General features: G+C 44.5%; 1 protein-coding gene across 1 annotated transcript; it reads left to right on the forward strand.

Annotated features, from left to right (window-relative positions):
- Positions 1 to 9,538: 9,538 nt before the first annotated feature.
- On the forward strand, positions 9,539 to 26,258 carry REST (RE1 silencing transcription factor). The gene is made up of 4 exons (XM_036382212.2): positions 9,539 to 9,580; positions 10,639 to 11,549; positions 17,688 to 17,771; positions 20,787 to 26,258. The coding sequence occupies exons 2-4, from the start codon at positions 10,649 to 10,651 to the stop codon at positions 22,481 to 22,483; spliced, it is 2,682 nt and encodes an 893-aa protein (XP_036238105.1). The 5' UTR covers positions 9,539 to 9,580; positions 10,639 to 10,648; the 3' UTR covers positions 22,484 to 26,258.
- Positions 26,259 to 26,301: the final 43 nt, after the last annotated feature.

Below are 26,301 nucleotides of genomic sequence, written 5' to 3' on the forward strand. Positions count from 1 at the left end.
TTAAAAGCGATGTATTTTTTCTTCCTTACTAGAGCAGATTTGTATTCTTAATATTGTCAGAATCCCTATCAACCTGTGATTGTGGTACAGAAATAGCCCAGCTGCCTTTGAACTAAGGCATATGAGCAAATCCACAAAAACATTAAAATCTCACAGCAATGCAATCTGTACCAGCAGACAATGCTGTTGTGTCCTGTTATGTCTATTGAAACATAATGTTAGGTCCCTCCTTCTCCTTCTGTACCTACTGGGGTTGAGTGCTGTGTGGGAGCGGCTCCTTATCACTCAGCATATTTTGCTAGAGCCTTCCTCTTCAGCCAGGTCTTTTGCTTTCCTAATATTGTGTGTAGCTGCAGTAGTCTTCACTTTCTTACGCCTCTTTTTCTGTTGCAGGTGTGATTTGCCAATGCTAATGAAAATAAGCAGCAGACTCCCTTTATGTGGCCTATGTATATTATCTCCTGCTCTCTTCCATTTTGTGGTTCCCTCTGTTCTGGCTGGGGGTCATTGTTTCTTTAGCAAGGAAAGGCTGAGCAGTTGTAAAAAGTGCATTGAGCTGGGAATAGATGGAGTAGATAGTGATAAAGTCAAGGGAGCCAACTGTCAGGCTGTGAATTGACCTGTGTGGGCAGTATGTCTGGAAAGACATTATTTTAGCTTTCTGTCAGAGAAGCATTTTTGTCAAAGGTACAGAATGGCAGCTGGGGATTGGAGCAGATCAGAGCTGGTGAACTGGCAGCAAGGAGAAGACCTGAAAACATTCTCTCCATCCTAACTTAGGAATGATGTAGCACCAGGAAGCTGGCCTAGGATGTGCTAGCTCAGCCACTCCACAGTCATGCCATTGCAGATCCTGTGGGTAGGTGTATGTTTAAAGATACCAGGTGCTTCTGAAAATGCCAAGCAGAAGAAAGGTGACTTGGCCCTGCATCCATGTTTCTTTCCTTCTGCAGCGTGGCTTAGAATGAACAGAGAAGGCCAAACATGGAAAGAGCAGCAAGCAACTGTGACAAAGGGTAACAAGTAGGCCAAAGCAAAGCTTGCAGGTGAAACCTGTGTCCTAGTGTGTCCTGCCTGCTCACTTCTCACACAGCAGGAAGTAGTAGGCAGTTCTAACAGCTGTTGTATCAGGATTATTTTACTGAGTTTTCCTGCATCCCTAAAGTTAAGTCCTATATGCAATTACCAGTAGTATGGATTGACACCTTTTGCTCTGAGGGCCATCTGAGCCATTCCATAATTCAGACTTCAAACTACCCACTGTGAAATTTGGAGAAGACAAATCACTGCCTGCTTAAAGACCAGAGTCTCTGAAGTACTGCATAGGGAACTTTTCCTCATTTCCTGCATTTGCCCTGACTTCCCTGGCATCAAGACTTACACAGTCTTTGCTGTGCAACTTTATTTAGATGCCATTGTGTGGGATCCTCTGAGACTTGGCCTTGAGATCACAGCCCTGACATCATTGTTTCTGTAAGCCTTCTTCTCTGTGCCTCCTGTGTCCTTGTAATCAGTATGTGGGGATGTCTTTATTGAGGCAGCACTGGAATTACCAGCAATCCAGAATACCTTCTGCTGCTGCTGCTGCTGCATAATGGGAGTTATTCATCTCCCAGTCAGCTCCTGTGGTCATTTTCATGTCATTTGGCAGCTGTAAACATATCACATCTGCTTTAATAGACAGACAACAAATACAGTTGGGGGAAGAAAAGGGAAAAAATGTGCAATGAATGTAGAAAAAATGTTGAGTTGGAACAATTTTGCAGAGCTAACCTTCATCATGGGATTACTTTCTGAACATCCTTCTCCAGGAGTTGGATGAGCACTTTATTGATGTGGATTTAAATAATGCCAGCAGTGTCTTCTGCACTGCAGAAGTAGGAGACTTAGAATTGTAACAGGTTTGGTGTTCAACAAAGTCAGACTGTTCAGAGGTTTTTGTAGTTTGATGCACAGCTTGCAAAGAATTGGTAGCAGTAAATATGAGGTTAGGTCAGCATAGAAATTCATGTGGCTTTAGCATAGGCAGAAACAAACTGATCTGTGCTATTTCTGAAACTGAGGTAAAAACAAGCTCCAGTCAGTCTGAAACAGCTTAGAAGGTTGTTCCTGTCTTTGCTTTGAGCTGAGATCCTGTTCGGCACAAATTGTCATCTGCTGCTGACAACAACTGTCAGCACTGAAGTCCTCCTTCCCTTAGGCAGGCAAACCCTCCATCCTCATTCTGACTATTAGAAAATCAGCCAGCCACCCTGGGTCACAGTGCAGTGTGATTCTGAATTGGCAGGCTTGGGTGGTTAATTCTACATTAACGGGTGGAAGGATTTATTCCCTTTTTAACAAGGAGCTGGAGATCAGGCTGTAACTAAGTGAATGTGTATAGAGCTGAAAGAGAGTAAGCATAAGTGATGAGAGGAAGACCACACTTGACTTGGGTAATCCAGTTTCACCTAAGATACTAATACATTCCCTTTAGCCCAGCTGATGCAGCTGCTAAAGAGGAATTAGTGTTTGGGCAGATACTGACTTTTAAATTGCAGAGCTGCTTTGGACAAAACTGAGAAACAGAACTCTCTGCAGCAGCTGAGAGAGAGAATCACAGTGTGAACCATCCTCCAAGGGCGTTCAGCCTGGGAAGAGGAGGGGGGAGCAGGAAGTCCTACACACAAACCAGTGAGTGTTTCTAGCCTGAACCTGCTACTGAGGCATCTGTGCCTCTCCAGTCTTTGTTTGCTTAAGCACCTGAGAGGCCTCATGAAGCCATGAGTGCTACCACTTAGCCTCAGCTTGGCATACTTCCAAGCAAAGAGGCTGTGGGTGAGGGAAGATTGTTTGCTGACCTTTGGACAGCATGTCAGGGGAGGCCCAGGAAGACAGCTGAGCTACAGGAATTTGTCATGCCCTGGAATGCCAAATAAATTAAGGGTATGGAACAATCAGCAGCAGAGACCTTTAGAAGGAGATGTAGAATGCCCTGGTGGAGCCGGTCGGCACACTGGAGGCTGTTCTTGTACACAGTGGCTGCAGCAGGCTGGGGCAGCTGCATCCCATGGTCTGCATGTGGCTTATGAAGGCTGTGTTGGTTCAGCTGCTGGAGCAGTGCTGGCCACTCTCTTGCTCTCCCTCCAAATGCACAGCCTAACCATGCATTTTCACAATCTTGCCAGCTCAGAGATCACATGCACTTTTATACGCAGGCAATCTGGTTTATGAAACTTTGTACCACAGCACATTCTAAAGGCCAAAACTAAAGATGAAAAGGAAAGGACTAGGTTATTTTACATAAAAACAATACATCAGCTACTGAGCCATTGCATGACTTCTTGCTGAAAAATCCCTAGAACTTGAATTCCAGAAGCAGAAGGTATTAATGTTAATGGCCTCCATCAGAGTCAGGGTACTGGGGTAGGCAGAGCTTTCCTCCGAGGCAGTATGGCAGCTCTTACATCATTATCTATGAGGATAAGGATCTACTTATCCTAGGCACAGCCTCCTAGCACAGAAAGGTAATGCCAACTGAAAAACACTATGCCCAGACTGGAAGAAGAAAAGGATGGACCATACTGGGCAGCATTTCACCTCCAATAAGACATAAGGGGATTCCCTTCCTGCAGGTCCCCCTGACAAAAGACTGTGGGCAAGGATCAGTCTGCAAGGATGGATGGGAGGTGGGTTTTCTGGTTCCTTTCTTACCTTGGGGGAAGAGGTTTATTAGCTTAAGATGAGCTGCAGATACTTGAAGGAAAAGAGTGAAAAGGGAGACATTAATAATGGGGGTCAAAGGTGAAGGGCAGCTGTCAATGACAGCTTTTGTTTTGTTTGTTTTCTGGGTTTTTTTCTGGCTTCCCATTAAGAAAAAAATAGGGACAATAGGAAAGTCATTTTCTCTGAGTAGAGCAGTACATTTTCCATATTTAAAGGAAATGTTAGGCTTTGCTTAAACCTGAGCTTTAGCTAGTGTTGTACTGCACCAGTGAAGCCTCTCTTGAAACTGAACTGCAACCCCATAACTTACTCTGAGAGCAGAAGGGCAAGAAACACCCTTGGGTGGTTTTTTGAGACAATAAATGGGTGTCCTACATGGTGCAGCTTTCCTAGCATGGAAAGCCACGGCATGGACAAGTGTTGAACATTTGAAAAATCACATACAACTGCAGGGGAGTGCACAGAGAGTGTGCTTGGGAAAATGCTCATACACTTCACTGATTCTTAGGGATTATTTCAGGCTAGTGAAATGATGTTTCTGTTGACTGAACAATTACTGGAGGCAAAGTGGAAAGGTTTATATGTTTATTTAGGCAATGTTTTCAACTTTTCCCCTCAGAACAGTTGCACTGGTACAAACAGCAAAGGGTGGAGAGCTGGGCTGGAGAGAATGCTGGAAGTTTTTAAAGTATTTTTTTAGACTTATTGCATGATTTAAAGTACCCTCCCCTTGCAACTGTACAGTCCTGAACCCCTTTTCCAGTCCTGGTACTGGAGGGGTACAGCTCTTCCAGAGAGTCAAACTCGGTAAAATATTGCCTGCTTGTCAGAGGGTGAGCTGGCACTCACAGCAGGTCGAATGGGCAGTGGCTGCTGCTCCAGGAAAGATGGGCAAAGACTCAATGAAGGAGGAAACAGAGGAATAAAGGTCTCAATTAAGAAAGGGGTTAACATCCCACATGGGTTTGGCTGAGTGACATTTACAAGCCAGTGGTCATAGGAAGCCTGGAGAGAAGCAGGAGCAAGGGGACTGTGGCTTAAATGTAGAAGTGTTTAAGAAAGTTAGGTGGGATTTCTGAAGCTGAGGTGAATAAGACAGACTCTTCCCAGTGGGATTTATTGAGAGCTGACATGCAACACAGAGTTTGAGTCGCTGGGAACTCAGGGGAAACCAAGGGTCAGGACTGTGGTCAGCTGACCTCCATCACACAACCGCATGTTTCTTCTAAATGGGGCCTTCCTCCTCCCTTGCTCTTCCTCTCACCCAGAAATTGTACATTACATCTTCTCTCCTTCCCACATAATCCCTGTTGTTGTCAATTAGCCAGTGGCAAAGCGCAGAGGGCTGTTGCTTAAGAAACAGTTGCTCATCCAGGGAGCTGTTGTAAAACATCAGGCACACCATTCCCTATCCTGTCATCACCCAAGACAAAAAATGTGCATGTCCAAATCCAGTTACACCAGTGCTCCCATACGAGAAAGGTTTTTAAAAACAGTTTTATGAGTTGTTGCAGCTGGATGTCTGTTTAGGCTGTGGCACAGTAATTCCAGGTACAACATTACCCTCCCCTTCCAAACAGTTACTTGGGCAACTTTAGTTTTAGAAGCCAGGAATTGCTGCAGAGGATGAGGTGCTGTGTGCCTAGCCCTGACACCCAGCTGCACAGCTTTCAGCTGCAAACTTGAGATCACGTGTTCCACAGCACTTGGTACCTACTGCCTCTCCCTTCCATGGACTGAAATCATGTGGTACCAACCACATAAATGGGAACTGTGTAAAGTCTGATGGCACAAAATTAACTGTTCAGAGCATCTTGAAACAAACAGGACCTGACAGGATGTGTTTTGTGCCAGGTTCGTGATTTGAGTCAGATGGCTTTGGTGGATTAGGTCTGGCAGTGGCAGCCTGAACACTGGGTTTACTGCTTGGTAAAATCCCAGCCACAGCAGTTGGAAACAGTCTTACGTTAGAACCTAAAGATGTTTTGAAAAGGCTGTGTTAAAATAGGTACAAATATTAAGGCTGATTGCTTGTAGAGAAATACCCTGTGAGTAAAAAAGGTAACTTTCAGTAAATATCTTTTTGAAGAGTCTTAGCCTTCTTTGCATATGATATTTTGTACTGTATGAAATGGTGGCTTTGCCAAAGTTTGCCCCTTCAGAGTATCAACTGCTGCCCAAGAAGGCAGCAAAGCCATAACAAATACAATCTATCCTGTAAGCTTTTCTGAAAGAGCAAAGTGAAGTAGCTAAGTGTGGATAACCTTCTGGAAACTAAAACTGACCCCTATTACACCCACTTCTAGGCAGGAGTGAGAACATGGCATTTGCACTGACCTTGTAAGGTAAGACAAACCAGGGCTGATCACTGATGAGGAGCTTTTTGGAGAAGTAGTTTTAATATGTGCTGTTCTAGTGATCCTGTTCACCACACAGATGTGGAAACCTTCATGCTGGAAGGAGGGAGGAGGTGCCACACTAGCTGTGAGTCAGAGAATTTTACTGACTCTTTAAAAAAAAAGATAATTATTAGATTCCTCCCATCATGAGACCTGTGTCTCTGTACAATGAGCTTGTTCAAAAGGATTAAGGCAAGAACTTCTGAGATGTAAGTGATGCTGCATAGAGCTTGAAATTTTGGCCCATTCTGACCTTCAAACATGACATGTCTCATAAGTAGCAAACAAGGCAAAACAAACCAAATGGAGACCTTTTTTGATCCAGACAGCAATGCTTTTTCTCCATTAGTACCAAAAGAGATTTCTTTCAGAGCACAATAGTGCAAAGTGTATATATGGTGTGAGGCTCTGAATAGTGTTTGTATTGTTAAAGCAGTGCTTGTGGGATCTATTCCTGGCAGTGAAGCATTTAATATTTAATTTTTTTAGAACACTGGAACCATAAACACATTTTACAGTATTAACATAGACAGTTACGGCACATTGGCATACTTGCAGAGTACAAAAGTTGAGAAATCTGGTCAGACTGGTTTTTGAAAGGTGAAAGAGATCTCTGGTGAAATGATAAACATTAAAATACTATTAAGATAACATTAAAAGTGGTGCTTTCAGCAAGCAATCTGGTCACCAGGAAAAAAAAAAAAAAAAAAGAGAAAAATCAGACAGTGCAAAAAACCTGCTTCCAGGCAATGAACCAAAAGGGTGCTTATGTCAAATCCAGTTGTGAAATTATACACAAAGGAAAGAACCAAAGTTCCCATAGGAACCCCAAGTCATCTGAAAAGTTTTAACAATTCTAAATGCAGTGCCTTTATTTTTATAACAGATGGATGTTAATATTGAAGTATGCTTTCTATTAGAAACACAGTTTCAGCTCCCTGCTCTCCAGCTGATGCAGGATGGAAACAATCCATATGATTGTTAATGTCAACTTTCTTGTTTTGGCAGAAGTTTTTATTTATGATTGCATTTTTTGCAGACATTACAGGCTTTGATGTGGAACATTTCTTTCATGATACATATTCACTGCAGGACTATCTACATTCAAGCTGCTCAAAAGCATCCTGACCACGAAATAATTGATGTAGCCACTTCCGTGTGCTGCTAAGATTTCTTGGGGTGCACATGTGGGATTTTTTTGGAAAGCACTGGAGAATTAACTGCACTTGACTGCTGGCATAGCTTAGGAGTGGTGTAACTTGGGTTTTAACCTATAAATCTGATGGGGCAGCCCTAGAATTAAGGGGGTTTGGGAATGGCTCAGACTTGACATAGAGCTCAAAGGAGCTTTTCACTTGGGAATGCATCTTTTGTGTTTGCCTAGCATAAGGAGAGTGTTGACCAAAAAAAGAGCTGTCTGCAAATAAGCAAAGTTCTGCAGGAAGAGGTGTAGGCAATGGCAGTGTCAAAACTACTTACAGAAATTGGAACCCAACTGAAGTTGGGTTAGATTTTTTGGAGCCAGGAGTTCTGAGCCAGTAGCATCCATGTATTTCATAAAGGCAAAGGTTTGATGTGAGTCTGTCCCCTTGTGTGCTCAAGCTCCTCTCCCAGGGTAGCTGCTCAGAGCTGTACCCTGCATTAATACCAGAGCATACAAACTACATGTGTCCTGAGAGCAGTGAAGAGGGAGGAAAGATACACAGAGTTTGCAAGGACATGGTGCCTGGGCAAGGGACCTTGGGTTAAGGTTTTAGGGCAACCTCTCGCAAATAAATCTGTAACATAATATATAAAAATATATATAAATTCATAGTACATCATAGGTGTATTACAGAGTTTCTCTTCTGGATGATGAAAATGACAGTCAGGCAGATATGGAGGCTGGAGAAAGGAGCTTGCCCTTGGGAAACAGAAATAGCTAGGGTAGGGCCAGGTGGCAAGATTGGCCAGCACACACACCACATCTCTGCTGTCCAGGCCAGGAAGGCTGTTCTCACAGGAACAGATCAGGGATACTTTTTAGATTCTCAGTTTCAATATCTAACAAAGTATCTTTATGCTCCTTCAACATTTCCTGATGTAAATTTACATTCTCCAGTTGTTTTTGTTCCTAGGAAAAATCCCATTTGCTTTCCCCAGTTTCAGAGACGTTTCTGCTTTGCCAGCTGGGGTGGCTGGCCCTGCCTCTGCACCCACTGCCAGGCAGGGCAGCACAGCTTGCTTTGAGGCTGGCCAGTGACACAGAGAGAAGGGGTTTTGCAGCCTCCCAGTGATATCAGCCCAACAGGTGCCCACTCCTGCTGAAAATGTTGAGATTTAGAAATCAGCTCCGCCTGAGGAATTTCAGGGCCAAGGAAAATTTTCCAATAGTTACGGTGAAGAGCTACATGAGTGCCCAAGAGAATAAAGAACCATTGAGAAATTTGGGTTCCTCATTTAGGATTGGTATTGTCACCTAGGCAGGACTGGATGCTGCTATTGAGCTCTCCGTTGCAGCCAGTGAGTGCATGGCTGGGCTCAGCAAAAGCAACTTTTGGGGGTTTCCCCTGGTTTTGGAACAATGAGGACAATCTATGGAGGTTTTGAGTCCTATGGTTGCATACAGCATTTATGTTTTGAGAGCAATTTGGGTAGTTTCATGGCCTAGACCATGGTGGAGCAGGGTGAATCACAGAATCGGTTAGGTTAGAAAAGACCTCTGGGGCCATTGAATCCACCTTTTGACTGAACTCCACCATGTCAGCTAGACCATGGCAAGAAAGGCTACCACATCCAGTCTTTCCTTAAACACTTCCAGAGATGATGACCACCTCCTGGGGCAGCCCATTCCGATGTCTAACCACGTTTTCCATGACTAATATCTAACCTAAACTTCCCCTGGTGCAGCTTAAAGCTCTCCTCTCCTCACTAGCTGCCTGGGGGAAGAGATTGACCCCCATCTGGCACAACCTCCTTTCAGTCGATTGTAGAGTGATAAGGTCACCCAGAGCCTTCTTTTGACCAGGTTAAACACCCAGTGCTCTCAGCTGCTCCTCTTTAGACCAGTGCTCCAAACCCTCCACCAGCTTCGCTGCCCTTCTCTGGACTCGCCTCGTGAAGGCGATGCCGTGGGCACCGCCTCGCAGCTGGTCAGATAAGCGTTATCATCCCTGAACGGGACAAAGGAACTCACGGCAGCGGGGCCGGGCACGGACAAACCCTGCGGCCGCCAGCTCTGCCCCTGCCTGGGCATGACCCCTTTCCTCGGCCGGGTGCCCCTTCCGCCGCGCCCGCCCGGTGCCCCCGCCGCTGCCGGGTGACCCCGCTGGGCCCGGCCCCTCCTGCCGGGGGCGGGCGGGGCGGCGCCGCCGCTGCGCGCTGTGTGCTGGAATGCGGGGGCGCCTCCGCCCGCCGCCGCCGCCAGCAGCGCCTCCCGCCCGCCCCGCCCCGCCCCGCAGCAGCCGCGCGGCCGGGCGGCCCCGCGCCGCCGGTGGGTGAGTGAGTGCGGCGGGGCCCGGCGGGGCCGGGCAGGGGGGGCCGGGAGCCGGGCGAGAGGCGCTGTCCAGAGCTGATCTGCGGCCGGCGGGCGGGCGGGGGCGGCCAGGCGGGCCGGCCGCGGGGCGATCAGCACCACGGCTAAGGAGCCGCGCCGGCCGCGGGGGCGCTCGCCGGGCCGCGCCGCCGCCGGAAGGCGAAGCCGTCGCCGGCCGGGCCGGGCCGGGCGCAGCCGCAGGCCCGGGGCCCAGGAGCAGGCCCGGGGCGCCGCTCGCTCCCCCTCCCGCGGACGGGCACCGGGTGGGCGCGGCCGCTGTGACCTTGCCGGTACCGAGGCGCTTCCTCCGCCCCGCGCCCCCGCACCGGCGCCGCTGCCCTGCCCTGCCCGCCGCGGGGGGAGCAGGAAGCCGGGCGTCCCCACCGGCCGGCGGCAGCGGGCGGGCCGGGGGCGGCGCGGGGAGGGCGCTTTGTGTGGGCAGGCAGAAAATGGCCGCATGCCTGTCAGGCAGGGAGGGAGGGAAGGAGGGAGGGTGGCGGGGGCACGGCCCGGCCCGGCTCCCCCGGCGGATGTGCGCCGGGCCGCGGGGAGGTCGCCGCAGGGCCGGGCCGCCCCCTTTTGTTGGCGGCCTTGGGCCCGGCGGGGCCCTTGGGGCGGGCGGCGGCCGGACAGGGGCACTCGGCGGAGCGCGGCCACAGCGCTCACCGGCTGGCCCTGCACCCCCCATCCCCCGGTGTCTGGCGTGGCGGCAGCCGCGGGGCCCGGCCCGGGGTCACTTACCTGTGCCGAGCCCCGCCTGGGCCCTGGGACCCCGCTGTCAGCGCCTCCCACCCGTCCTCCACACGGTGGGATCCTGCACCACACGTAGGGAAGAGCCCAACCACTCCTTAAGGCAAAGAACGAGACCCCCAGCTCCGGGTTCTGCTTCCCGCTGCCCCAGCACCTCAGCAGAGAGCTTTAGTTTTTTGATGTTCCCTGGAGGGCTACTTCGACAGTGCACAGCAGAGGAGACTTTTTCACACTCCGGTGCTTACAGGTGTTCCTTTTCTCTTCCGACAGAATTACTGCCATGGCAACTCAAGTGCTGGGACAGTCTGGTGGGAACAGCCTCTTTCCCGGCAGTTCTAATATTGGCATGGCATTGTCCAATGACATGTATGACTTACAGGACCTTTCTAAAGCTGAGCTGGCAGCTCCTCAGCTTATTATGTTGGCAAATGTGGCCTTGACGGGAGAAGTTAGTGGCAATTGCTGTGATTACCTGGTTGGAGAAGAGAGACAAATGGCAGAACTGACAACGGTGGGGGACAGCAACTTCTCAGATAGTGATGGAGAGGGTATGGAAGATACCCAGACTGCAGAGAGTGACCGTGAGGCACCTGAAAATGTGGAATTAAGCTCCCTTGAGGTTCCTAGTGTGGAAACTCAAGGTCCAGCTGCTTGTTCCCCTCCTAAGACTCCCAGTGTGGACAAAGATGCCTCATTGGAAGCACCGGCTACTCCAGAAAGCACAGAGGACAAGTGTAAGAGCTTGAAGAGCAAACCATTTCGTTGTAAGCCTTGCCAGTATGAGGCAGAGTCTGAAGAGGAGTTTGTGCATCATATCAGGGTTCACAGTGCTAAGAAGTTCTTCGTGGAAGAAAATGCAGAAAAGCAAGCACAGGTGAAGGAGTCTGATTCCTGCACTGCAGAAGAGGTGGATTTCTCTAAGGGCCCAATCCGTTGTGATCGCTGTGGCTATAACACTAACAGATATGATCACTATCTGGCTCACTTGAAGCACCACAACAAAGCAGGGGAAAATGAGAGAGTCTACAAGTGTACCATATGCACATACACTACTGTCAGTGAATATCACTGGAAAAAACACCTAAGAAATCATTTTCCCAGGAAAGTGTATACCTGCTCAGAGTGCTCTTATTTTTCAGACAGGAAGAACAATTATATTCAACATATTCGAACTCACACAGGTAAGTTTTTAATCTTTTTTTGACTGAAATGCTGTAAGACTACTGAGAATATGTGATAAATGAAGGAAGCAGAGTCTTTTTGCAAAGTTTGTTCTATCTGATAAAGCTTTGTGCTCTCTTCTCTGGTGCTACCAGGTTATAGCCTAGTGGAATTTGCTTTGAGCTCCAGACTGTAGTCCTAGAGGACTGAGGAAATGTCAGGTGCCCAAGAGGAGATGAAGGGCATTCTGTTTAGTAATTTTAAGCCAATTTTTTGAAGAAGACATGACGAAGTGTACCTGTGATAATTGTCAGAGTCCACAACACTGAAACCTGATGTAGTCTAAAACCAAAGCAAGCAGATTGACAAAAGGTGCCTGAATCCCATAGGTCATTTTGAAAATGGTACCTTTAGACTGAGCTGAAACTTGACTACAATGTAATTACAGAGAAGAGCCAGCCGATATATGCATGCAGAGGAGTTCTCCAGCATCCACGAAGTCAGAATAAGAGTTGAACAGTGAATTAATTCCTTTTCATGCTCAGAGGCTTCATTTTTTCTAGGCCCTGCATCACTGCAGCAGCCAGAAGTAGACACACACTTCTGTTGCCCTATAAGAAGCCTTCTGGGGAGTCTGGCCTGATTTCCTGACTTCTTCTAACCTTGGTTTGTAATTGGAAGAGACAGTGTGAGGCCCCTTTTTTCCCTGGTGTATGGCAAGTGGAAGCAGAGGACTGCAGTGTTGCTGCCGTCCTGTGAGCTGGGACCACAGGTGCCTTAGGAAATACCTTGCTTTTCATCAGGGAGCCTCACCACCCTCGCACATGGGGAGTTCTGACCAACCAAAACTCCTTTTGATGGGGGGGTTATCGCAGCCATCTCACCTGTCTGGGCCATGGGGTACAGTTACTTGGCCTCCTGATCCCTTTTGTGGCAGTGAGAGGGCAATTCAGAGCTTCCTTGCTGCTTCTTAGAAGCTTTTATTTCCACTGTGTCAGGGATTTTCTGTGGAGAGGGCTCACTTGCTAACCATCTTCTAGCGTGCTCACCTGACTTGGTTCCCCTTTACTGTAGACTGTGCTGGCTGAGCAAAGCACTGGGGAATTTCTCCTTTCAAGTCATGTTTTGTCACAGCAGTGGCATGAATGGTTTGGAGGTTTCAGTTCAGTTGTCTGCAGCTGTCTGGAAAGGGTGGGCACTCCGGAGGCCTCGGGGCTGGGCTTGAGCTTAAGTGTGCAGGAGTTTGTGTTTGTCAGCTCGCTTTAGTGTCTGCTTTGTTGGGGCTGGTAGGGTCTGCTGGGAATTTTAGTACTTTATTCTTTCCTAAAAATAGCTGCGTGCTGTTGTTCAGTGGATGCCATCAATTTCAAACTCAGTCCTGTCTAAATATTTTTTTCCTAAACAAGTAAACCAAGTTTATTGTGAGAGTTATTAGGAAAATGGTGTTGTTTATCCTTCAGTTAATTTTCTTTGTGTGTTTTGTAGGAGTTAACAGGAAAGAGACCAGGTAAAAATGGCAAAATAGTAGGAGAAAACCTAAATGAATCTTGTGGGGAAGTCATGGCCACATGTGAGCCGGTGCTTTGATTCTTGTCTAGTTTACATTTGCCTCAACTTTAAATTAATCTCTACTTATGTTTGTAGATGACATTGGGTCCCCCTTTCCGATTTCTGAAAGTGCTTGTTGACTTTTACAGGAACTAACCATGGAAGCATGTTTGCTGAGGAAGTGCTCTGTTATCACTGCATTTGACCAATTTACCGATGAACTGTATTAAACTTTTTAAAAAATCAAGCGTATCCAGATCCTATTTTTCTCCTTTGAAGACAGTTGTGCAGTCAGGGTTTCTGGTTCTTTTAGTTACTGTAATTAAGCTGGAATGAGTGATTATGATTTCAGCATGTTTTAGTGTACCCTTGTAGGTGTTTCTTTGCTACTTCATAACTACATAGTTAAGTTCTTTCAGGCAATTCTTGCTTGATTAAAAACTTCCAAATATGTAGTAGAATGATTTAGGAATGTGCCTTGCTTCCAGTAACATTGGTTTTGTGGAGGAGAGTGTTTAAGCTAGAGTACTAGAAGAATTAATAAGCTCCTGGCAGGTATATTTTATACACCAAGCTAAAAGTCTCTGCCAATACTAATGTCTATTCCCTTAAAGAACACAAAACCAGAAGGCACAAAAAATCCCCCCATACAACCCTCACCCAAAGAAACCCTGAAAAAACACCCACAGCTATTTTATAGTCAAAAGTATTTGCAGACTGTTTACATAACAGTATTGAATTTAGTAAAAACTGGCTGAATGATACTAAAATAGCTTTGGATTGTAGTTTTCATTAAAAACTAAAAAAAATATTTGTTGGGAAAAATAAATGGGTTACATCCATCCATCATTTTCTTCCTATTTTATGGATTCAGAATATTAAACAAGAAAGTTGGAATCATTTGTTTCTTTGGTTTTCTGATGGCTAATAGAAAAGCATGTATCCAAAATTATTTAGCCTTTCTTTCCTGTTTTTTTGTTCCTCATCAGACTTTTTTTGTGGGGGAAATGCCTCTTTGCAGTTAATTTGATTCTGTTGTGTTGGAGCCATACAATTTTCTGAAACACTGACTGTACAGAGTGGAGTTTCACAGGATAAATGTGCTGCTGCTGGAGAAGGGCAGTCTCAGTTTTCTACCTATATCCTGGGACTAGTTGATTCAGCTCACTAAAATGGAGTAAAGGAGTAAAAATACTCCTTTCCTCTTCCCCAGGTTGGTTTTCTGCTGGCTACTGAACTTAGTTGCCTTACTAATGACACATGCAAATACCAGAGCACATGGCCAGGAGCAGGGAAGGGGGCTGCATGCTAGCACCTTGCATGATTGGGAAAAATACCAATCCTTGGCATGTTTGGGGACCACAGGAAGATGGGCAGAGGTTATCTGCCTGCCTGTTGTTGCTTTCATTCATGTTGAAAAGCAGGTGTCCCAGAACCTGCCCCGTGCTGAAGATACCTTGCAGCTTGTGACAGTGCTTGTGGGACAGGCTGCTGACAAATGCTGGGGACCTTGGGCAGAGGGGTGTTTGAAGAACCACCCTACAGGTGGTCATAGGGTTATCACCTGGGAAAGCTACATCTGGAGGGGCCTGTCTGCTGCCCAGGAGTGGCTGGCTGGAGGTGTTCAGGACTATCTGTTCCTCTGCTGCTTGGGCAGAAAAGACTCTTTGTGTCAGGGACAGATCTACCTGGGCTCGTTTGTGCTCGTTAGATCTTTTATACCAAGTTTTGACTTGATTTACCTGCTGATTCTGGAGCTGTGCTACGGGCAAGACAGTGCAGCATTGTTCTCTTTCTTTTTTCTTTATTTTGCTTGTTAGAAGAGATTTCTAGAAAACTTCATTGAAAATAATCTGAAGGGCTATATAAGTGACATCTGCTTCAGTCAGTCACAATGTTCTGTGTTTTGGACTGTTTTTTTTTGGTTTGGTTTTTTTTTTTTTGTTTTTTTTTTTTTTTTGTGTGGTTTTTTTGTTGTTTGTTTGTTTGTTTTGTTTTTTAATTTAAATTTTGGTTGTGAGAGGGGATCTTTCTTGCTTGCCACTCTGTTTGAAGTTTGATGTAAGCAGATTTGTTTCCAGCAGATGGGACTTCTAATGGCATTATAAAAAAAAGGCTTTATCAAGAGGTTTCTGAGGAATACCTTTGGTGCAGGTAGCTCAGTGTGCAAGCTGCAGTTCGAGATCAGGTTTTGCTCAGGGTGAGGGCACAGAGGCCATGGGTTGACAACCCTGTGCCGGTGGTGCCAGCCAGGTGGATGGACACTGAGAGACACAGCAGGAGCCATGAACTGCCAACCTTTTGGATAACAAAGCAGATGAAGACTGGGGAGGCCAGCAAGGTGGACATGGAGAAGCTCAGCAGCAAGACCAGAAGACTGGGGAGGAAGAGTGAGATTTGTGTGCAGGTAGATTGTGAGGGTATAAAAGTGTAGGGGTTCCACTCTTGGGTCCTTTTTGGAGGCAACAGTTCCAGGTGTTTCTGTGTTACTGTGCCATGAGTAAGTGGCTTTATGGAATGGGACATCTGAGACTGCTGTGGAAAACCTGGGGTCAAGCTGGTAAGGAAACCTGGTCTGACCCTGTGTGAGTGGGGCATGCAGAGAATCACGGGGGCACTTGTTGGGTCACTGGAGCCACCCACCATGAAAGGGCTTCAGTCCCAGCAGTCTGGCCTCGGGAGTGTGACTCTTGAGAGTCTCCTGCATGGTCAGACTGGGAACTTTCCTTAACAAGATAGTCTTAAACTTGTATGCCGATGTCAGTGTGCCTGTTCATTTGCATAAAGTGCCTGCTTGAGCTTTGGCTAGATTGGGACTTATTCTGTAAGTGTCTTTTGGAGAGGTTTTTTTAATGGCTTGTTTGCATATAATGAAACAGCTTGTAAAATTACAATACAAATCCTTTGGGGAATAGTATTTGACAGAACAGCCTGTACAATGCATTTAATTCTCAAGTGGCAATAACACATTTTAAATTAGTTGTGGTCATTATACTCGAATCTAGTATATTTTGTGGCTGTGCCCTATGTAAAAAAGGCCACGAAAGAAAGCCTGTTTCACATTCCTAATGTTGTAGGTAACTTTACAGATATGAAATTTCAGGTAAATGGGAAGAGATATGACTGAATATTCCAGGACCTTTGGCCACATATTTTTTAATTGTAAGGAGTAATTTAAAATCAAAACCATTTCTTTGTACCAAAAGGACTACCCCTCCCTTGAACATGACTTAATCTTATTGTGTGTATTGCGCCAATCTCCTACCTTGTTTTAATTGGAAAGGGAGAGGAGTTGTGGTTGTTAGGGTGAATTTACCTTTAAACTGCTGATCTAATCAAGAACAATAGTCTAAATGTTTGATGGAAGGAAGAAATGTGGAATTAAGCTGCATTACAAAGGCTGCTTCTACTGCTCTTTTGGCACAGGCCAGCAGTGGAGCCTCACATCGCATACTGGCAGATGCAGATCTTTGCTGCTGCAGATAGAGCTGTGCCTCTGAAAGTGTACACATACCCTGTGTGCAGGGCTTTTGTGGATGTCCAGGTCTCTGTGATTTAGAGAGCACCTTGGTTGTATACCTCATATGTAGCAAATTTATCAAAATGCTGTAGTGTAATTCTGGCTATGATTTGAATAAATACTAGGACTGAGAAACTGTCTTTTTCCCTTTTCAGCTTCACTCCTCTCTTCTCTTGTGGATGTCCACCCAAGACTAAAAAGTGTTTGTACGGAATTCAGTGTGCTAGCAGTTTGGGGCAGACACCCTGGTGCTTATCCAGACCTGCCTAACATGTTAATTATAAAACTGTTTGCCTTTGTTTGGAGCTTGTCTTCACTTGAAAAAGATTTTCAAGTATCATTGTACTGATACAATTTTTAGCTACAATTGCAAGCTGACTGTCCTCAGTGGAGATATAATTTATGGCCATTTAGTTTCCATTAGTTCTCCAGAACCAATAACTCTTCAGGCAGGGGGGTTTGAGTCTTTTGAAATAAGTGTTTATGCTACACTTAAGCTTTTGCTAGCAGCATAATTGCACTGATCAGGGCATCATGCTTTTCCATGCTGCAAACTATTTTCACTCTGCCAGTAAAACTTTGGAAGCAAAGACCTGCTCTATCTGCACTTGTGTTCTGGTAAATGCAAGTCCAGGTTGAATGGATGGTTGTATTCCATCTTAATCCAAATTAAATATGGAGGTGTGAGGTAAGGTGTGCTTAAGCAAAGCAAGAACATACCTTGTTTCTTACAGGATCTTTTGTGCATCTTCTGAATGTTGGGAGAAGATGCTGTAGGGAAGTCAGGTCTGGTGGCTTAAGGCTTCCTGGAGTTGTCTGTCCTGATAATCTTTTGGCTGAGGTTACAGTTGGCCCGAGGTGGACATTAGGATGTGCCTCTGTCATATCCTGCCCTTTTACTACCCTCATTAATAAGGCATGACACGTTGCAGTGGTCTGGCTCGGGCATTTGCTTCTCACTGTCCCTTTGTTGAGAGATAACATGCTCTCAAGTACTGTGTGAGGATCTGTGCCAGCCTCCCCTGTGTGGCTTGGTAACCAGGTTTGGGAATCTGCTGTTTCAGTAACTCCTTTGCTGTTTGTTTTGCAGGGGAGCGACCCTATCAGTGTGCGATGTGTCCCTACTCCAGCTCTCAGAAGACCCATTTAACCAGGCACATGCGCACCCACTCAGGTTGGTATGGAGTGGCAGCAGCGTGGCTGAGGAAAGGGGGTGCCTCACAGTATCACAGCATCCTGCAGTCAGAGGGGACTTCTGGAGCTCATCTGGCCACACCCTGCCTCCAGAAGGGCCACCTAAAGCAGTCTGCCCAGTTCTGTGTGAGATGCCATCTTAGCCAGTAAGGCCTGGGCTTTAGCTCGTTTTTAAATGGAGAAGGTTGTCTTGCTAAAGAATGCTAAGTGTCATGAATAAAACTGATAATGGAAATATATCTTCTTTCTTTTACTTTTCAAGATCTATTCTGATATTCATAGGGCTGCTCTAGTAGTCGTAGTAATCTAGTAATAAATCCAACATCGTGATGATATAGGAACAAATTCTTGTATACTGTCTGCTGTCATAGCTGAGTTCAAATCAGTGAAACTGGGAACATTTTGAGTAGCTGAGAATTTCCTCTGTGATGCCTAGGATTGCATCTCATCCAGGGGTTCTGAGGGAACCCTTAGCTTTTTTTCAGTATGACACAGTGATGTAAATTAGTGTCTGCTTATGGAAAGGAGACACAGGAGGAAAAAGCAAACTCAGAGGATGTTCACAAGTGACTCAGTCTTGTGGCACTAAAAGCCAAAGTAGCAACTTTCACTAGCCTTTATTTCCCATTACTGGTTGTGAGCTGTGGTGTTGCAAACATTTGCTCTCATGCTCTTGCAAATCTCTTTTTGAATGAATTAACAGCATTTTTGGGAGTTGTAACACCATAGACACAAGCATAGTTGTCCTTTATGACTCTCATAAGGGAGCCTGTGCTTTTGATTTGTTTTTGTAAAATTGAATTGACCAGCCCTAGGTGAATTCATAATGCTGAGAAACAAGAGTTGAAGTCTCCTGAGCAAAAATTGTCTCAATTTCAATTGATGAGGCTTTTAATTGAAACCAGGAGACAGGCAATTTTAACTGTAGTAGAGAGGGGCTTGGGCCCATTGAAAATAGCCAGCTTTAAAATGACATGTCAATATTTTGGTGTGAGGATTTTGTGAATGTAGTATTCTGCTTTCAGAAACAAAAAATATTTGGTTGAGCCTCTGGTTTGCAAATGAACCACCAAATTTGCAAATGGTTTGGTCAATACCAAACCTGGAAACCATTTCAAGAACATGTTGCTCTGCCCTTGTTCTGTGCAAGGATGTCTCAACTCCCCAGGAGGTAAGGAATGGGATCTGCCTGTGGCCCGTGCCTCAGAAGTCTCTGAGGGAAGGCATGACTTTTGCTATCAGGGGTCTTGTCTTAATAGCTCTCCTAAATCCTATTGTATGTTTTGTTGCATTGCCCAGGCAGCTGCACCTTTTCTATAGCAATTTCTGGACTCCTGCAGTTGACAGGCTGGTTGTTTAAGGCCCATGGGTGCTGTAGCTTTCTTTCCATGTTAGACAGCAAATGGCAGTGGTTTAGAGCCTAATTCAGAGCTGGTTTTAGCCATCTTGGTACATATCCTTTTCACTCGCACAGTAAAGCCCCAGGATTTAGTAGAGGCCATGGACACAAGCTCTTCATGTGCTGTCTTTGAGTTACCCAGTTGCAGCTGCCTCTGAGCACTCTGTGCACTTAGAACAGCTTGTTCATGTGTATGTGAGAGAGGCTGTACTTGTCCTCCCAAAGGCAGCACAGAACTGTTCTTTGAAGTGTAGGTGATAAAGGCTCTGTACTTGGAGGAAGGATGAGCAATAAACACATCAAGCTTAAACTTGTAGAAAATGTCACCAGGAAGTGGGAGGAAAAAAGAAGGAAGTAAAGTGGAGAGGGAGGGAATCAAAGTAGCTCTTCTTTAAATAATAAATAGATGCTGCAGACAGACATGAGACAATCTGGACTCTTAAACAATTGTCCCCCTGCTTCTTGCCAGAGAGGCAGCACAGTCTTTTCTAGAGTTTGTAAGGGTGTTGCAGATCTTGTGGTTAACACACACAAACAGGCACCACATCTTCAGTGCAGGCTGGCTGGTCTCCTGAGCCATGCCACACAGCATGCTTGAGTATGGGCAGTGGCTTGCAGGGGTGGGACAAGCACTATTGTATCGTGAGCACAAGGGACTGGAGTGGATTTTCAACATACTGAAGAAGTATCAAGCATTAGTTCTGCAGATCAGTTTTGAGATGCTGGTTCAGAGCTCAGGAGCATCCCAAGTTCCTCAGCTAAATTTGCATATACACAGATGCTCCCAAAGTATTTCTGGACTTGAGTTGTTGCACTAGAAGTGTTTTTCCTATTTGCTTTGATGTGTAAGGTGAAAGCTGCTTCTGCTGCAGTGGCCTGCACTAAGCAGAACATTTCATGAACACTTCTGTAGGAGTCATTACACTAATGTAAATGCAGATTTTAATAGTAACGTGATGGCTGTGGACTGCAATTGGTTGCCTTGCCAAGAGTAGCCTGCAGCCAAAGCACTATGTGTGTTTGAGGCACCAAAACAATGAACAGAATTTTTTCAGAGGTAAAGATCATCTGGACACCCCTTTCATGTTCTTAGGTTTTGCTAGCTTCTTTTCCCTCATTTCCTTTTCAATGCAAACATGAAGTATGCTAAATCTGTATAAAGTTGGACTTTTTTGAAACGTTTGTGTGAAACCGCTATTCATCAAATGTTGCATTTCCATTTTTCTACAATGCATTCAATGGACCAGTTGGGTATGGATTCCATTTGCTAATATTACTGTAGAGAGATCTCTGCCGGTATGTATGCCTAGCCAGAACCTGTGACGTTGTTACTGCTTGTTTGGTTTTGGATCCCCTTCCTCCCAGCCCTCACTCCTTCTCTCTTTTTTTTTTGTATTTTGTTCTTAGTGTCTTGTGAATGTGTTTGTGACTCGTGGATTTCTTATGTTGACTTTGCTTAATTTTAAAGGCGCATGGATATTTTTTTTTTATCCTTTAAAGTTTTATATTTCTATATCTGTATTAGTGGGAAGTAAGTGCTCCACAACCACTGTGCTTAATAATCACCATCATTCCCTTCCATCCTTCCTCCCTTAGGTGAAAAGCCATTCAAATGTGACCAGTGCAGCTATGTGGCCTCAAACCAGCACGAAGTGACTCGTCACGCGAGGCAGGTGCACAACGGGCCGAAGCCTCTGATCTGCCCGCACTGTAACTACAAAACCGCTGACCGCAGCAACTTCAAAAAGCACGTGGAGCTCCACATCAACCCACGCCAGTTTCTCTGCCCTGTCTGTGATTATGCAGCGTCTAAAAAATGCAACCTGCAGTATCACATCAAGTCCAGGCATCCCGATTGTTCTGACATCACCATGGATGTCTCGAAGGTGAAGCTACGGACTAAAAAGAGCGAAGCTGACTTTTCTGAGAGCGGTAATGACAAAGTGGAGAAGGAACCAACAAAAGGGGATTCAGCTGCAAAGAAAACGGAGAAAATCGTGAAGGTGGAGAAAAAAGATAATTCGGCAAAGGAAAAGAAGTCAGCGAGCAATGTTTCTGCAGGCCAGGTGACAACCAGAAGTCGGAAATCTGCTTCAGAAAACAAGGAGGTGGATATTAAAACTGAGAAAAGTACTGAGAAAACATGTAAAACAAAGAAGGTCAAAAGAAAGGCAGAGACTGAGGCAACTTCCTCAAAGCAAGAGCCTGCAAATGATACCTCAGTAGTAACAAAAAAGAAAAAGAAAGTGGAAGCTAAACCCAGAGACTGTAAGGAAGCTCAAAAAAGTGGTGTTGCACCAGAGGAAGAGCCTAAAAAGCAAAATTCTTGCCTCAAGAAAAACAGAAAAAAGAAAGCTCTGAAAATTAAGCACAGTAAAAAAAGCAGTAAACCTGATCAGGAGAAGATTGAGGAAGAGGAGATGCCAGATGAGTATCCTGTCACTAAAGAAGATGGAGGTGTGAAGCTGGATACTGAGGACAGTGACCGGAAGGAGCAGGATCCCACTGACACAGTGGCATTAAACAACAACGGCGGTCATGCTCTCAGTGGGGAGGGCACTGATCCCAAAGGAAGCTGCATCCAAGGTCCAGGGCAGCTTTGTCTGCCAGCTCAGGATGCCAACACTGAAGGTGAGGTAGAGGACCAAGAAATGCCTGCGGCAGTAGGAGAGAGTGAAGACACTGGTGGTGCAAAAGAGGAGGAGAGACAGGCGGACAAAGGGGAAGATGCTTGCTCTGAGGAATCTTCCCATGCAGTGTCTTCTGAAAAAAGCGTGGATGTGCTCATGGATGTGGTACCAGATCTGGCACCTGAGAAGGAGCCAGAGGAAACTGTGGCAGAAACTGAGACTAACTCCAGCCTGATGGACCTGACCAAGACATGCCTGCCAGCGACAGAGTCAACAGGAGATGCTGTGCCAGCGCCTGTGCCCGCAGCAGGGTGTACACAAAGCCCTAAAGTGGCTCTGTCCTTACCTCGGGATAACACAGCTGTGAATGAATCTCAGGAAATGGAGGAGGATGAGGGCATCCACAGCCACGAAGGCAGTGACATCAGTGACAACATATCCGAAGGGAGCGACGACTCGGGGTTAAATGGTGCTCGCTCTGTACAAGAGGAAGCAAGCCCAAAGATGTCACAAGGAGCTCCGGACACCGCGGTGGCCAGGGAAAACTATGTGTGCATTTTTTGTGACCGCTCATTTAAAAAGGAAGGTGAATACAGCAAGCACCTCAACAGGCACTTAGTTAATGTGTATTATCTTGAGAAGGCAGCAAAAGGGCAGGAGTAGAAATAGCTGTGGTTTGGGGAATCTTCTTTTGTAAGATCTTACACAGCTTATGTAAAAATACTGTAGATTTTTTTTTAAGCACGGTTTGCTTTAGTGTCTGCATTGGTTTCTTTTTTGATTTAGGTTTTTTTTTTTTAAGTTGAAAATATTTTTGACAACTTTATGTGTCATGGTGAACTCATTAACTATTGGATCTCTTAATTAGAGAAAGCAGGTAGGGTGTATGAGGTTGTGTCCTATAAAGTCACTGTAAGCTTCTAGTCTATTAGCTTATGCAGCTCTTTTATAAACTGAGTTTTAGGAACAAGACTGGAGCTAACAATATACAAGTTGGATGTTTATAGAGCCACTGGCAAAAGTTGCTTTTTGTTCTAGCAGCCAACTCTCTTTTTCTCCCTTTTTCCCTTTCCCTTTTTTTATTTTAGTTCTTTTCAATGTATCTTGATGTTCAAAGTGTTAAACTACTTGATGGTTTTTCTACCAGGAAGATAGCTTCTATTACATAAAGAGCACTTTGTAAAAGAAATCAAAGTTGGCTAGTGATGAACAGAACTGTTTAAGCTAATTACAATTATGAACGTACATTTCAGGTCCCCTAAGCGTGAATGATGAGCCAAAATTTGAGAGCTGTCCTTCCAACTTTTGATTGGAGAACCTCTGTCTTGATTAATATCTTAATCACTGATCTGTAATTGGCTTTGTTGTGGGGGAGCAAGTTTGTTATTTTTAATTCCTGCTTTTTGTTTTTTGATTGTGCTTTAAGGGCTTAAAATGTTGCACTTGTTTTTGATTTTTACCTATGCAGTTTAATCTTCTAGGAATAGTGCTTGTGCAGTATATGTACACTTTATATATGCATGTTTGGTTTTGTATGTGTAAGTTTTTTTATATGGAGATGTTCAGACTTGTTGCTTACAGTGGGACAGTTTTCTGCGGCAGTTTTCCGTGATGCTCCTTACTGCAGATTTTTCTTGTTTTCCTGGGGTGTGATTAACTGTGCATGAAGTTGCTGAAATGATGAACTGCTTGGCTATGTATTTTTTACTGTGTTTAGAATTGTAGAGTCCTTGAGCAAAACAATATCAATGCAGTTCCAAAACACTTTTACAGGATTTATTCTGTCATGGAAATGCCACTTCTGATACTTTGAATACACATGCAGAGTAATAAATTCTGATTTATAATTTGAGATCACCAGACAGGAAAAGAATCTCTCTCAGTGGAAACAGTCTGCAGATTCTGCAAGTCTGGAATTTTTTTTTCCCTTCCAATTTCATTTTTGTGGTGGACAGCAGTCAAATTTCATGAGCTTTAAAAAAATAAAATAGTAGCAGTGATATAATCTAACATCTCATACACAAAAAACCCAGCAAATAAAATAAAGATGAATCAACTGGTAAGCAACAAACCTGGCATTTAAAATCTGTAGGAATTTCTGCTCCATATTAATTCAAGTTGCATTTAATAAAACCATCCTGCTTCCATGCAGAGAGAAACATGCAAGCTATCAGATTGTCATCTCAGGTCTGCATGTCATACAAGGAGTTTTTAATTCTAAACAGATTTAATTTCCAGTACACACAAATGCAAGAGAGATTGCATACCTGACTGCTTGTAGCCAACCAGCGGCAACATGTAAACAAAATCCAAACCAGCAGGGAAGAGGCAAAACCCTCCAGGACCCATCTGTGCACTCTTCTGACTGTCATTAGCTGCCTTTCCAGTGGGAGCAGTTGAGGACAGCTCCAAAGAAGCAAATTTGGAGACAGGTGTTACTTGGGGAGTGGAGTTGAAGAGCTCAGACAGCATTTGTCAGAGCGCTTTATTGCAAATAACTCTCTCTGTGTAAGCTCTGGAATAAACCCCATTCCTCACTGTGTTGTCCCCACAGCATCTTCCCCTCCAAACAAACCCACTGCTGTGAATGAATTGAGAGCAGCAATGCTACATTGCTTCTGCTTTTGGGAGAGATTGGTAATAGGAGGCCAAAGATTTGAGAGGGAAGGCATCCCTCATGGCAGAAATAAGTTGTATAATGTATAGTGAGTTTCTGTTTGCATAGATAGTGTTCAATCTTTACCTTGGCTGTGACAATCATTGTCAACTCAAGATCAAGTTGCAACTATATTTATGTTAAACATTAAGAAAACAAACCTAGCTGAATTGTTTTCCTAAACTACCAGTTGTAATAGTTTTAGATGTATTTTTTTTTTCATAATAGTGTTTCTTTATATATAAATGTTGCCACCATTTGTGAGTGATGTGAGCAGATGCTGGGAATTCCAGTGCTGTGTAGAGGTTTAAAGCTCCCTTCCTATCCTTGCGAAGAGCCTTTGCCATTTTGTGAGAGACTTCAAGGACTTTAGCTATGTTCAAGTAAACTCGTGGACTGGCCTGATGATTTTTTCCTGTTATTTTTTTTTATGAAAACGATGCTATTAACTGACTTTAAAGTTCTCTCTGTGAGACAAAAGCAAAGGTGATTCTTTGAAATACTGTGCTGCACATTTCTGTGAAGTGGTCAAGGTTTCAATCCTTGATCTGACAAGAACTCTTCAAAGACAACAGTTGGCTCCTCTTTGGCGGAGTTTCCTACCACAAGACGAGAAACTGAAAATAAATTATTAACATATTAAGAAGAAGAAAAGTTGAATTTTTCTGTCTGAGACCCATCAAGAACATCCTGAACTAGCTAATCTCGGTGCAGAACTGTGTTGGAATTCTCTGCAGAGTTTGGGATTATGTTACAGTAAAAAGGCAAGGATGTAATGCATTATGTTTATCTCAAATGTTAGGCACTGCTAATATGAGTATTTGAGGGGGAGTGTGGGTCACATAGCCCACCATATGTGGTGGTCTTACATTGCTGTGTCTCCCTTTAAACAATGCCTTTTTTTTTTTTTTTTTTGGTCTTTTTCAATATTGTTAAATTATTTTGTGTTGGTTTTGCCAATGCTAGCATGTTTGTGTTTTTTGGCAATAATACCTGTATTTGTGTTCAACCTCCAATACGTGGTTGGAAGGATTAGCATGCTGATATACCCCTACACTGCCAGCCCTTGGTTGAGTCTTGTGTTTTGGGCTTTTTCTGTATGAATCTATACATTCAAACTAACTGCCCCAAAAAATGGTCAAGAAATGGCTAGCTAGGCACCTAAAATCCATGGTTTGCAATTGTTGTTTCTGGGTTTTGATGAGCTAGGCTGGAACTTCAGTCATTTAAAGAAGAATGTTTAACAGCTGACAGGCCAGTTAAGATTCAGTAAAGTCATTGATTTCAACTGATTTAATGTAGCTGAAAGGTATTAAATCAAATTCAAGAGTTTTCTTGAATGTCAGTTGTATAGATATGTGACGTGGATATGATATTAACAGAATCCAAATAGCTAAAGAAATTGTTTTATGTGTACATATATTTTCCCCTCTCTAAAATTACACTAGCTAACAAACTTTTGTAAGCTGGCATGGAAACATGTTTATGATGTTTAGTTGCACCATGTTTGATGCTTTTACAGTGCAATACTTGTATTCTCTGAATTAAACCAAAGGTAATTTTTTTCATGCTCTCTACTGTAGTGCATGACAGTCTTTTCTGCATTTGTAATAGATGTAAAACGAGCCAGATCATACTTCCTGTTTTTACCTAAATCATGTATAAGAAGTCTTTTGTTCAAAATGTAGTATAAAGTTAAACTAAATTGCATTATATTAACCTTTACAAGTGTATTTTCCTAAGCATAGTTATGATTAAATAAACTTTATTAAGGAACCTTCAGCTTCTATCTTCCACTTATTAATGGCTGTGGAAGCCATTTTTA

Source organism: Molothrus ater, chromosome 4 (assembly GCF_012460135.2).
Source record: "Molothrus ater isolate BHLD 08-10-18 breed brown headed cowbird chromosome 4, BPBGC_Mater_1.1, whole genome shotgun sequence".
NCBI classification, from domain to species: Eukaryota; Metazoa; Chordata; class Aves; order Passeriformes; family Icteridae; genus Molothrus; species Molothrus ater.

Coding starts and splice junctions, on each gene's coding strand:
- REST (XM_036382212.2), top strand. CDS start 10,649: ATGGCAACTCAAGTGCTGGGACAGTCTGGTGGGAACAGCCTCTTTCCC. Junction 11,550..17,687: donor ACATATTCGAACTCACACAG/GTAAGTTTTTAA, acceptor TTTGTTTTGCAG/GGGAGCGACCCTATCAGTGT. Junction 17,772..20,786: donor GCACATGCGCACCCACTCAG/GTTGGTATGGAG, acceptor TTCCTCCCTTAG/GTGAAAAGCCATTCAAATGT.